The 13,526-nt window shown below is 40.1% G+C and overlaps 1 protein-coding gene across 1 annotated transcript in view; it reads left to right on the top strand.

The window, feature by feature from the left end:
* LOC122671284 (probable mitochondrial-processing peptidase subunit beta, mitochondrial) overlaps window positions 1-6,257 on the top strand; it is a 38,389-nt gene extending 32,132 nt beyond the window's left edge. Inside the window, exons 8-9 of the mRNA XM_043868412.1 lie at window positions 5,736-5,843; window positions 5,954-6,257. Coding sequence (XP_043724347.1) covers window positions 5,736-5,843; window positions 5,954-6,040 — 195 coding nt within the window. The 3' untranslated portion in view covers window positions 6,041-6,257. The remainder of the gene's footprint in view (window positions 1-5,735; window positions 5,844-5,953) is intronic.
* Window positions 6,258-13,526: the final 7,269 nt, after the last annotated feature.

The raw sequence follows: 13,526 nt of genomic DNA, 5'->3' as shown, positions 1-13,526 counted from the left end.
GGAGAGAAGGGACCGACCAGGGGCAATGGAAGACAAGATACGGGAGGAGTTACTCTTTAATGTGAGTTTCTAATAGACAACAAAAGCTTGCATGAAATAGCTTAATCCGGGATCTAACAACAGCTTGCTTAGAAGGGGAATTGAGGCCCCTTGTGTTCTAGAAGATACCTTGATTCATTTGGACAGCGGGGTGGAGAGACAGCAAAGCCCCATGGAGCCGAGAAATAAATGACCTGGGCTGAGAGGAGCTTCGGTGCCGGCGATGGTAAAAGCAAGCAAGGGAAGGGCTAGATAGAGGGGCAGGGAAAGAGATCACAGGGTCAGAAGGAGAGTTGGCTGGAATTAGTGGAGATTGCGGAGATGGGTGAAGAGAGGAGAGATTGGTTTTTGGGTTAGGAGGGTTAAGAGTGCCACGGGTAATCTGACAGCCAGCAAATACGACCCAAAAACCTGGTAAAACAAAAGAGGTGGTTTGAGAGGGGCTCTGATGCCAAGTATCGCATGGTATGGGACCAAGAAGCGAAGTGGTTTGCATAATTGTGGGGGCCACAGGGGGACAGGTGGAGGTGAGAGAAGAGTTAGGCTAGGATATGAGGTTAAGAGAATCAGACTCCAAAAGAGAAAAAGACATATAACCTTTAGGAGTCACAAACGAGAGAGAAGGTCCTAGAGAGGGGGCATTTCGAGGAGATGGCCGTCAGTGCAAGAGAAGGAACTCTGCTGGTTTAGCGACAAGAGTAGCGGAACAGGTCTGGGAGTAGGAGATCCTTCGCCAGAGAAGCTGGTAAGGGAAGATTCACAAGGAGGATTTGTCGACATGTGCGATCGACTGCGATGAGAGATTTGGAACTGGAGCACCTCGGGGCAGGCAAAAGCATCTGAATCTTCAGTAGAGGAAAGGACAGAAAATATGTTGTTTCCAGGGAGTAAAGACCTTTGTTTGTGAGCAGCGTCCTTTGGAGAAGCAGCGGCAAGAGAAGTTTTCCGGTGATGGATCCAACGTTTAATCCTGGTTCTTAACTTACCATGGGAAGGGGAGAGGTCCTCATCGAGAAGAGCTAAAGACAGAGGAGGCTGGTTCTCATGGTTATCAACAGAGGAGTTGGGACTAGAGTTTAAGTTCTTTGGGGTACAGAGGCTTGAGTCATGGCCGAAAGATTTGCATACAAGGCAGTGAGCATAGTACTAATATTCGTTTCGTCTCGGTCGAGATTTCGAGAATTTCAAGTATCTCGGTCGAGATTTCGAGAATTTCAAGTATCTCGGTCGAGTCGAAACGAAATGCAACATCGAATTAAAATGCAATATTTCAGAAATTTCGGTCATCTCGTTTCGGAAATTTCGGAAATCTCAGTAATTTCGGTCATCTCGTTTTGGAAATTTCGGAAATCTCGGTCATTTTTGGTATTTTACACCCACAGAAAAAATACCATATTTCGACAACGAAATTTCGGTAGCTCAAAAATTTCGATCTGACCGAAACACCGCAACGAAACGAGTTTTAGTACTATGGCAGTGAGGGGGTTTTTAGTCGTAATGAACCTCTTAATCGAAGGAATAGTCATCGCCTTCATGCAACAAGATGAAGGAAGGAAGAGGATCAGCAGCTGGGACTTCAAAATGGATTCTTGCAAACGCTAAACGATCTTTCCTGGAGGTTCTGAGATTAGAAAAGAGAGGGGTACCCAAAATAGAGCCCACATTGCTTAGACTATCGGTGCACCAGTAGTGGAGAGGAAGACCCGGGAGAGAGACCCAAAGAGGAATCAAAGAAAGATCGACTCGTCGTAGCTAGAGCTGACGATGCCATTGCCGAAGGAAGATGGGCTTTTTTCCCACTTACCAGGGGCCGCCCTTAAGGGCATGAATCTTGTCAAGCTCCACAGAAAATTTGAAGATGAAAAACCCATTATCCAGTAGAGAAATCTCGAGATTCCCCCGAGGACGCCATTGCTTAGAGAGCGAGAGTTTGACAGTGTGGAAGGGAGGCCTGGAACGAAGCAAGTTTCCTACCAAACAATTTTCCCAGAGTTTGGTTTTGTTTTGAAGAAAGCCAGGAGGGCAAAGCGCAACTTTGGAGGAACCAATAGTGGATGGGGCGACAAAGTGAAGGGGGAGTCCATCATACGAGTTAGCAACAGGATTGAACAGAGCACTCCATTTGGGAGGAGGAGGAGGTGGCGGGTTAGGGATGGTTGATAATGAAGCAGGGGGAGGAGGAGGAGGAGGAGGTGAGGTGAGGGAGGTGACGATGATGGAGGGGAGTGGGAGGTTCTAGGGGATGGCAGCATACCCCTAGACAAGCGAGAGAAAGAAATGCAAGCAGAATAATTAGAAGGGCCGAAGGCCAAGAGGGCTCATTGCTGGAGAAGAAGCTCACTCTCTATGTCTCATAATCATACTATGTTCATGTTAATAAGTCTGCTTGAACTAAACTTGATAGAAGTGATCCAAATCCCCTTTAGAAATTCTGTCCCCTCAAGTTTTTGCTTTCTCTCCTCATCCCAAGGTGTTTGGGTGTGTGTATTATGTTTATGTTAATAATTCTGCTCGAACTAAATTTGATCTTAAGGCCCTCAAATGTCTTTTCCTTGGGGTATGTCCCTTTTGCCAAGGACTATAAGTGGTGCTATCACCCCTGTTCCTGAAAGTGGCTTCTCTCCAAGGATGTCATTTTTTTGAATCTATGCCTTTCTTTACTTCCCATCTGCACCCTCTTCAGGGGGAGAATAGTGGAAGTGAAGAGGTTGCTGTTGTTACCCCCTTTCTTCCCCCATTTTTGCTTTTTGTGGGAAACACAAGAAGGTGGATGTTGTTGATGTTCTAGATCATTCAGGGGGAACTGGTAATGAGAAGGAGTTATTTGTTTACAAAAGAAAGGGAACCTGCCAAGAGTCCTCTTTGGATCCACATCTTGAGCTCCACCTTCTTGTATCTGATAATACTCATTCCCCTCTTTCTGAGTTAGATCTTCTGATTGCTATTCGAAAGGGAATGAGAGCTTGTACTAATTCTATAGTTTGTTGAGCTTGTACCTCAAGTTTGTTTCCTATGATGCTTTCTCTCCTACAACTGTTACTTTCTTTGTTTCTCTTTCCTCTACTCCCATTCCTAAGAATGTCATTGAGGTCATGTCTGACCTAAAGTGGAAGGAAGCTATGTGTAAGGAAATGATGGCTCTTGAGAAGAATTGTACTTGGAAGCTGGTTGATCTTCCCAAGGGGAGAGTTTCGGTTGGATGTAGATGTGTCTACTTAATCAAGTACCGATCAGATGGCATTATTGAGAAGTACAATGCCGGATTGGTTTCCAAAGGATACAGTCAGATGTATGGAATTGACTATCAAGAGACCTTTGCTCTTTTGGCTAAATACAATTTGATAAGAGTTCTCTTATCATTGGCGGCCAATAGAGACTTGCCATTGTATCAGCTAGATGTGAAGAATGCATTCCTCCATGGTGATTTGGAAGAGGAAATGTATATGCAAACTCCATCTGGCTGTGAGTTTCCCTCAACTGAAGGGAAAGTGTCTTCTTAAGAAAGCTCTATATGGCCTCAAATAGTCTCCATAGGCTTGGTTCGAGAGGTTTATACAAGCTATTATAAAGAATGGATAAACCCAGAGTTATGTTGACCATACTCTGTTTACCCTATGAGGTCAGGGTACATAGCTCTAATTGTCTATGTGGATATTGTGGTGACAAGAAATGACATGGAGGATATAAAAAGACCGAATTGTAATTAGCTCAACAATTTGAGATCAAGGACCTTGGACCCTTGAAATATTTCTTGGGTATTGAAGTGTCAAGGTCTCAGAAGGGAATAAATATTTGTCGAAGGAAGATTGTGCTGAATTTGTTGAAATAAAAAGTGATGTTGGGCTGTAAACCAGCAAACTCTCCCATTGGGTAAAATTACAAGTTAGGAAAAGACCGTGGACCGTCCCTTGTTGATGTATGGAAGTATCAGAGGCTAGTGGGGAAGCTGATCTACCTCTCCTTGACTCGCCCAGATGTCACCTGTGCGGTTGGGGTAGTGAGTCAGTTTATTCATGCTCCCAAGAGTGGGCACTTGGATGCTGTGTATTGCATGCTAAGGTATTTGATGTCTACCCCAGAGAAAGGACTATTGTTGACTAGACAACCATTTGAAGATTGAAGGCCACACCGATGCTGTCTACATCAGGATATTGCACATTTGTGGGTGGTAACTTGGTTACATGGAGAAGCAAAAAACAGCCTTTTGTGGCTAGATCAAGTACAGAGGCAAAATTTTATGGGGTATGTGAACTTTATGGTTGAAAAGGTTGGTCCAAAAGTTGCGGTTGACACCGAGGGGCATATGTGGCTCTATTGTGATAACAAGGCTGCTATCAGTATAGCCCATAATCCTGCGCAACATGACCAGACAAAGCATATTGGGGTGGATCGTCATTTCATTAAGGAGAAAATTGACTTTGGCCACATATGCAACTCCTTTTGTGAAGACAGGCGACCATTTGGCTGATATCACCAAAGGGCTCATCTCTTACCAGTTCAGTACCCTTGCCAGCTGGGAATGTATATTTATTCTCTAGCTTGAGGGTGAGTGGCAGAGTTTATGTAATAAGGGTACTTTAGGTATTTCTTTATTTTCTTGTATTTTCCTTTGTCCCTTTGACCTCTCTAGGCTACCTTATTTTAGCATGGGGGTATATGTAATTTCTCATATAATATCAGCAAGTGAATGAATATAGGGGAGATCGGTCATTTTCTCTCCCCCAGTCATTACCACCAACCTTCTCTTCTTCTTCTTCTCCTTCTATCTCTCATCCTCATCTTCTCCCCCCTTCTCTTGTCGTCTTCAACTACTTTTAAGTTGCAACTCAGTCCTCCTAGCAGTGCTCATTAAGAAAAAGAAGGCGAGCATTTGCCATGCACAATATGGGCCATTAGCAGTGAGGGGCCTTTTGCCTGTTTGTTCTCAATGGTGAAGTCATTCAGGCTGTGTAATATATATGCTAACAAGTATATTATAGCCTGAGTATCAATATTTGACTGGATCATTCTAGCCATTCGGTCCGACTGGCTTGCTTGAGGGGTTTTAGACTTTCTCTAAAAGACGCTTGTTGAATGCATCTCTCATCCTTAGTTGATATCATGGCAACATACGAGCAAACAGCCCTCCTTTGTCTGGCCATTACTATTTCCTTTGTAAAATGGGTGGAGGGGGGTGGATACAGTTCAAGAGATCGCTGCTTGGTCCCTGCACCAGCGCAGAGGCCAATGAGAGCGCGCACAGGGGCATCAACATGGTCTGGATTTTTTATTGCAGGGGGGGGGGTTACTGATGGGTTCTTCTATTGGTCCAATGCATCATACCATAATTTAAACTCATACCAGATATTGAGAAGGAAACCATTCTGGTTCTGGTTGGTGCTTTAAATGTCCTGTTTTCACAAGCGTCCAAACATATAGGAAAGGTGGCCTTTTCGGGTTAAAATAGCTCAATTGGCTGTTTGGTCTGGATATCTGAATCAGATAAGAGGTTGAGTCTATATATGGAATTAACAGTTATAATTGTGTGCATGTAGTGCTGTTATATTACCGTTGAATCTATTCCTGACTCTTATATGGAATTATGTCAGCGTAAATTGACCAACATATGTTTAAATTTGCAAGCATCATCAACAATGAGTTCTGACACTTACATGAATGCTCTCTTTAACTTTCACACTTGGTCTGCATGTATGCAGTTACTAACATATGGCCGGAGAATCCCAAATGCTGAGTTGTTTGCAAGGATTGATGCTGTGGATGCAAGCACAGTCAAACGTGTTGCAAACAGATTTATCTTCGACAGGGTAAGTACTCTGTTGCATGCCAGTAGGTGGAGGGACTGGAGCATATGACTATATGTTTTTTTCTCAGTTATCACCATTTGCTTTAATTGATATCTTTTGGTTCTGCACAGGACGTCGCCATTGCGGCAATGGGACCCATCCAAAGTTTACCTGACTACAACTGGTTCAGGCGCAGGACTTACTGGCTGCGGTATTAGGTACTTTATTGGTTTTCGGTGATGAAGTTATCCATTTTTCTGCCATTGTCAAATGTCTGATAAACCCAAGCTTCCAGGGCCTGGTTTTTGTTCTTTCTCCCTTGTTGGGTTCTATGTATTTTGAGATATTGCTTTTTGTAACATCTCTAAATTCGATGGAAGAGAAGAAAATAATTGTGTAGTCTTCCAATAACAGTATTGCATTGCCGGACACAAACGGTTAAAGTTTCACTGCTCACTTTAAAGCCCCCCCTCCCCCCCCTCCCTTCTCTCTCTCACTGTAATTTGAACTTTGGGAGGAGGAACCTGTGCCGACACTGAAGTTCTGAGTTTCTAACATAATTTAATGCAAGAGCTGAAATGGACAGGTAGTTCAACTGTATTCCTATGGCGACTTTCAGTTTCAACCCGATTCACCGCCTACGGCTGTTTGGGATCTTATATCGATTTTGGACTATGGTAGTGCTCCATTGGTTAAAATATGGAATATCCCAACAAAGGAAGTTCTTATTGGTTTCGTTTGGTTGGGAAATGAAAATTTCATACTTATAATCATTTCTCTATATGACGATATCACTGACTCCATATCATAACATATTTGGTTGTTAAATTCCATTTTACTTTGCATCCAATTCCTTTTGGTTTAAAATATAAAACAAAAGTTATATATAAAATGTATTATTATTAAATATAGTAAGACATTTAAGTAGTTTAAACAATCTCATGCGGTAATAATTATAATTTTTTTTTCTTTTTTAGGTTTAAAAATTTTTCTTTTCCTTTTCTTTAATTTCCCTTGCAACCAAATGTAGTCTATGGTAGTGATCCCAAAGGGAAAAAAAAAAAAAAAATAGAATTTGCGTAGTGTATGGTATGTGGTCTGGTGGTTTTCGGTATCCCTGTCATCTCTCATATATCTCAAATAGAATTTGGTTTTGGATCGAGGCTTCTTTCATTTATTTTTCGGGGGTCTAATATGTGATTTGGAACTTTGTACCCAAAAAACAAGAAAGAAAAACTGGTAGAAAAGGAAAGCATCTACAAGATGTAGTACCCTATTCCAAAGAAGTATTCATCGACGCAGGATACTCTCCCTTAAATGGGCAGAATGGACTCATCATACTTTTTGATGAACTGCAAATTAATTAAACTAAACTGAAATATCAATTTCACAATTGTTTAGTTTATGCGGAACTGATTAATATGTTCTCGTTTTAATAGAAATCAGTAATCATTATACATAGAGAACTAATCTAATGTAAACTTACAGAGTCAAGGTCATATACGTAATGAGTTGATTGTTCTCCAAACTTATGAATTAATTTTTATGAGATGATATTCAACTAAATAAATCCAAGAAGTCTAAGCATTAAACGATGAAAATACAAATTAATATAAATGAATTGAACTCCAAATCAAACCATGAACCTGGTAGGATGCTCTGGCCTTTTTTCTCATTGGTGCAGCAGGAATTAATCCTACGCAATGTAGTTGCACTGCATTGATCCTAAACAGATATGAAATGGAAAACCATAAAAGAGAGGGTGATCACTAGGTATTCACCATCAATTCTAGCGGGTGGTAGAAATCAGACCGAAATGGTTGGACCGATTGAAACTGTCTGAAAAAAAATAAAATTCAATGAACCAGATCAAATTCTTTATTGGTCGTGTTCAGTTTGCAATACAGATCGTCTATGGCTCAGCTGCCCGTAGCAGCCTGTGTGGCATAGATTGAGCCACGTGCGCAATGACAGCCTTACCCCCTACCCAGTGCCTTGCCCGAGCGGGGGTAAGGCGGTCATTGCGCACGCAGCCCTGTCACGTTGCACAGGCTGCTACGGGCAGCTAGGCCGTAGGAGATCTGGATCCGTTCCAGTTTGGGGGCAGAAACTGACAGAAAATCGAAACTGATCATAATTGGCAAAAAAAGGGAACGGACGATGTGGGTTTTAAATGGAGTAAAGTTTTGAGTATGGTACAATAAAAAAGGGAGAATGTTCTCTGCGCCGGGAGCGTCGGCTGCGCCTAGACACATGAGGGTGGGTGCAATGACCACCTTGCCCTCTGAATGGTAGGCCCATGTATCTGGGCGCAGCCTGCTTTGCGGCACAGAGAACATGAGCCCATAAAAAAATGTCAAAAAAGAAAAAGAAAAAGAAGAAAAAAGAGAACCGTAAAAAAAGCCAAAAACGCTAGGCAAAACTCATATAAATCAAGGAATTATTATCTAAATACCTACAACTATAACAACTAACATTAATGCACATATATTCAACAACCCATTATAAGTTTCAAGACGTATCATCCAACATCCATTCCAAATTCATACACCATAATAAAAAAAACATGTCCTTGAGCAATGTGGCGTGGCTATAGTGGTGTTCATTGTTGTCAACATAGTCAATGCACTCCCAAAGTGATGCATGTTCAGTTAGTATTGGGAGTCATCGCTTTAGAAAAACTTTTCAACAAATGCATCAGTTTGTAGCTCAATTTTGGGGTTTGTGCATTGAACTTGAGTTGAAAGTGATATCTTAAGAAATGTAGCCTTTCGAGTCAGCATAACATCGGCAAAAGAATCAGGTTGATCAGAGTTCAGGAGAGAAAGATATGGTCAGTTAAGCATTAAAACATATAAATGTTGACTAATCTGGCGAAGTTGAAAAATGAAATGGTTGAATAATTTAAAAATTAGATTATTCAGGAATACACAACTTCCATTAAGCTACTTCCGCCAGCTTCGGTAGTGGCAAAGCACTATTGAGCAATTCACATATCACTTCATATGGACGACTTCTGTTTTTGCTCTGAGAACCCAAAATGACGGCACAACACAAGCTTTGCTTTGTTGCAGATCCAACCGGGGAGAAGAAATATTATAGACCTGTCTCGAGACAACAGAGAAAAGTCAAAACTAGTCTCCAACCATCACATCGTATGAAGGAGACATCCGCACGAGTTTAGACTTGTGGAGCCATTGACGCATCTAAGGTGACGAGTTCCCTTAGTAAGCTATTGTGTTCAACAAGTCCAAGGTCTTAAAAAACGCCAAAAAAAGGATAACATGTAAATGCATTTGTTCAATACGTTCAAGGTCTTAAAAACTCTAAAAAAAGGAAACGTGTTTTAATTGCGTATAAGATGGAAATACTTTGGGAAATAAATGTGTTTTAAAAAACAAAACATCATTTTAAACATGGCAAAACAAAGAGACCAACCATTAAGATCTTCCTATTACACTATTTCTTCTATATATTTAAAAAATCGAAACTGAACCGATAAACAAACTCATAGTAGACTGATAAGAATCTGTAAAGAAAAATCGATAAGAACCCAAAACCGATCGGATCGAAAGTACAACTAATCAAAATCGAACAATACCTTAACTGTTTGGTGACCCAATGCATGCATAAAATCAAACTAAATCAACTAAAATTGGACCCAAGATTCTGATTTAATAATTGGAAGGAGTTGGAATTTTCCTGTTATAAATTCCTTTTTCCTTCTTCATGTTGCATTGACTGCAGTTCATGAAGATTTTTTTTTTCACCTTTCACAAAAACATGGGATTTTGACAATTAAAGCAGCAACAAGTTTTATCTGCACATATGCTGAGGGCAACACCTTCGGTCTTCCAAATTGACAAAGGAATAATAAAGTCATTTGGACTCTTCTTTAGAAATCTAAGGTCCATCCGAAGTTTATACTCTTTATATGAAAGATACTTCACAAGGGAGTCATTACAAAAGCCTCTTTGAGTCATTTTCTGACTAGTGATGATAGATGTACTTCTTGTACTTGTGAAAGAATCTGACTGGCATCTTTTTTTGTACTGTAATTTTTCAAAAAGGATTTGGGTAGCAAGAATTTTGAGGTTGAAATTAGAGTATCTTCAAGAACCTTCAGTTAGGAAAATTATCTCTTGCAATTTTCTGTCCGATCCAATTCCCTAGTGCCTGTAATAAGAGGGGAAGGAGGGGGGGGGGGATGGACCCCACCAGGACAGAGTGTTTGGGCAGGGGTGGAGCGGTCATTGCGCCCCCCTTGTTAGGGGCACTAGGGGAACTGGATCAGGTAGGGAATTGCTAGGGAGAAAGATCCCCTTCAGTTATCCCTTTTGTTTGAAAATCTATTGTCTTTCATTTTTTCTAGAAAAAACTTGTTTTTTGTAATTTGAGTCTTTTCTATTACTTTTTATTTCCTATAGATGGCTAGAAACACAAAATACCGACCTAAACCCATGAACATTACGAAAAATATTGATAGGAGGATAATGGATTTAGGTTTGCTTCAATTCTCACTTATTCTTGATCCATCTCCGGCTCAATCAATTGATGGCCCTACCCGATTACTATGAGCTACTCTTACTTGAATCTTTCATATTTATTTGTGATGGGAGTTTCTCTGTTGATGGTTCTGAAGGAGGATGTGCATCTGCGGTGGCTTTTGCCAAAAAAGTTGTTGGTGTTTCTATGAATTTTGGCTATACAAGAAGTGCATTGGAGATCGAAGCCATGGGGAATGCAACAAGCAAGACAATTGGGAGCCACTTCCATAAGCGTTTGGATTGATTGTCAGAGTTTGGTGGATCTATTACAACAAAACTTGGGATGTTGGCCTTGGGAGATTTTACTTTTCTCGTTGATATTAAGAATGTTATGAATGAATTCTCGATTGTGTCTATCGTAAAACACAACCATAGTATTACATCCTTAGTCCATAATCTAGCTTCAAGTGCAATGTAGTAGATGATGTAGACTTTTCTTTCTTTGCAGTTTTTGGATTTTTTATTTCTACAAAAAAAGGAAAAAAAAAAAAAAAACAGGACAAAAGCAATTATTTGACACCCCTAATAAAATTTGAGGGATTTCCCTTTGTCCAATTAAAAGAAATTACAATTCAGAATCTCACGGTGCAAATCAAGAGGACATGCATGTACAATTTATATGATTAAAAGTTCTACCTCCAAAAGATAAGATGATTAAATACTCAAGTGAGATACTTTTGGTTTGGCCCTCTTAACATCCTAATTAAAGGAACCATCACCGATGTAAAAGTCCATCCAAAGTTGCCACTTGATTATTAAAAATAAAACAAGAAAAGGAAAAATGATAGCAATTACCTATGGTATTACATATTAGAAGCATATTAGAAGGTACACGAACTTTTGTTGATTTAGTATCTCGTGGTTTCTTGAACAATTTGGATCCTCCACTGCCGAGCTGTCCGTCCTGCGCCATACTGTGCAGACACAATAAGGCGCACAATGACCACCTTACCCTTATCCGATGCCTTGCCTGAGTAGGGGTAAGACGGTCATTTCACGACTTGCTGTGTCTACGCAGTTCGGCAATTGGGACATGACAATTTTGTTGGGGTTCAAAAATTTTAGACATGTTGTCCTCATCAACATCAATTTTGTTCTAAATCTTTTGAGTGTCTGTCATAAGTTACTCAATTTCTTTTAAGTTTTGGTGTAGATCATCTCGTTGAAAAAGGCTCACCTGATTGCTTGGGAAAAATTGTATTGTCCAAAAAAGTTTGGGGCCTAGGATTAAGATCAGTTAGTTGCCACAACTCTCTTCTATTGACCAAGTTAGCTTGGCAGTTGTTCACTAATCCTTGTTATGTTTGGGCTTTGGTGTTAAGAGCTAGGTACATCCCTTCAAGTAATATATTAAATGATGTAGTGGTTTCTTGAATGGCTTGTCTGTAGCTCTTGATTCTGGTCCTAATCTAGTTCTTAACCCAAAGTTATTAGAATCATCTGTGAATCTTACCAATAACCCAGTTGAGGATCATGTTGTGTTAATGCTTGAAGGGATGATCAAATTGCTTGTGAAGCTGGGTGGGCCTCTCTCATTTTGTTTCATTACCAGTTTGCTTTTTTGGGCATGAACTTTGGTGGTGGAGGAGATAGGGTGGAGACAAAGGCAAGGAGACTGCTCCAAGGCTTCAAAGAAGTAATAGTATTGGGGAGTAAATACATAGAAGTGAGGATAGATTTCTGACATAAGAACCCAAGAGAAAGGAAAAAGGTGAAGAGAGGAGATGGAGTGAGACAATAGCCAAATAGAGAAATTACCATACAAGGACAAGGAAAGGAAAGCTAATATTCTGATGAGGCATAGAGAGGGGGAGTGATCGAAGAGATTCTCGTTGTCTTGACTTGAAATAAACTTTAAAAGGGAATAGGGAAGGTATTCATACACGAGAGATTCTCCCATCAAGTCCATCAAATAGGGGGTGTAAAGGTTTTTATGATATTTCAGATTGGCATAAATGCCAATCTAACTGCATTTAATGCAGGTCGTGTACATACACGATCGTACATGAAAACTTTTGCCAAAGGGAATTGATAAAACAAAAGCTCTTAAGGAACACTTGTGTGTTGCTTTCTCTTACGCATAAATTTTGTGAAAGCTCTTGCTGAGAAGTCTAGATCTAATAGAATTAGGGTATTTTATATTGAGGAGGTGTTGGATATTATATAAGTTTTAATTTAAACTTGTTTTTATTTTCAAAAAAAAAAAAAAAAAAAAAAAAATCTAGTTTAACAAACTTCAATACAATATGATTCTTTATCATCTATAAAAATAAAAAAAAAAACAATATGATTCTCTCATATGGACATAAAGCTGAGGAATAATTTTAAGATTCAACTGACGGCAACTTTAGTTAACCTCTGGAGCATGATGGGCATGTCCTAATAATGTGTCAAATAATTTGTAATCTTATTTTGGGATAATGTTTTCTTGGCATGCATTAGTATACATTAGTGCATCCCTCCTCTCTCTGTCCTCCTATGAAATGACATATTTACCCTTTGTTGTGGGAGAAGGGAGAGAGATAGAGAGACAAGAAGCATTAGTGTACCCTATTCTCTCTTATAGAAAACAAAATCCTTTTTTTTTTTTTTTTTTTTTTTTTAAATGAGGGCAAATAGTATCATTTAACTTGTTACTATAAAAAGGGGAAAGAACACTACCTGTTCGTGTGGTTCCTACGTCTAGATACATGAGTGTGCAAATTTACCATCCCGCCCTCTATGAAATAAAAAAAACCCATCCATATTGATGTTCCTACACCTGCTCTCATTGGCCCTGTGCTTGTGCAAGGGCTACATGACTAGGTAGCAATCTCTTGCAAAAAAAAAAAAAGAATTAAATAAGGGAAAAGGAACGGTAACTAGTTGCTCGGTGTGGTGTGTACTTGCGCCAAGACAGAACTCAATGTAAAAAGATCGGTGCACCCCTTGGAAAGGCAGAAAGGACTAGGGGTGCACCGGTCTTTTCACATTGGACTGTATTTGGGCGCAGGTACATGCCGAGGCACAACACCAGATAATGCTTTTTCTCCTATAAAATAATTTCAACTTTTAATATAAGGACAAAGTTTTCTTCCACCCATGGAAGACAGTTCAACCACATTCCTAGGGTTCACAAAGCCCTCATAGGGTTTTGGTATGTTTCAAAATACCCTCC

The sequence above is a fragment of the Telopea speciosissima genome, chromosome 8 (genome assembly GCF_018873765.1).
Source record: "Telopea speciosissima isolate NSW1024214 ecotype Mountain lineage chromosome 8, Tspe_v1, whole genome shotgun sequence".
Lineage (NCBI taxonomy): Eukaryota > Viridiplantae > Streptophyta > Magnoliopsida > Proteales > Proteaceae > Telopea > Telopea speciosissima.
Note: the sequence above shows the minus strand (reverse complement) of the source record. Positions and strands in the feature narration are given on the sequence as shown.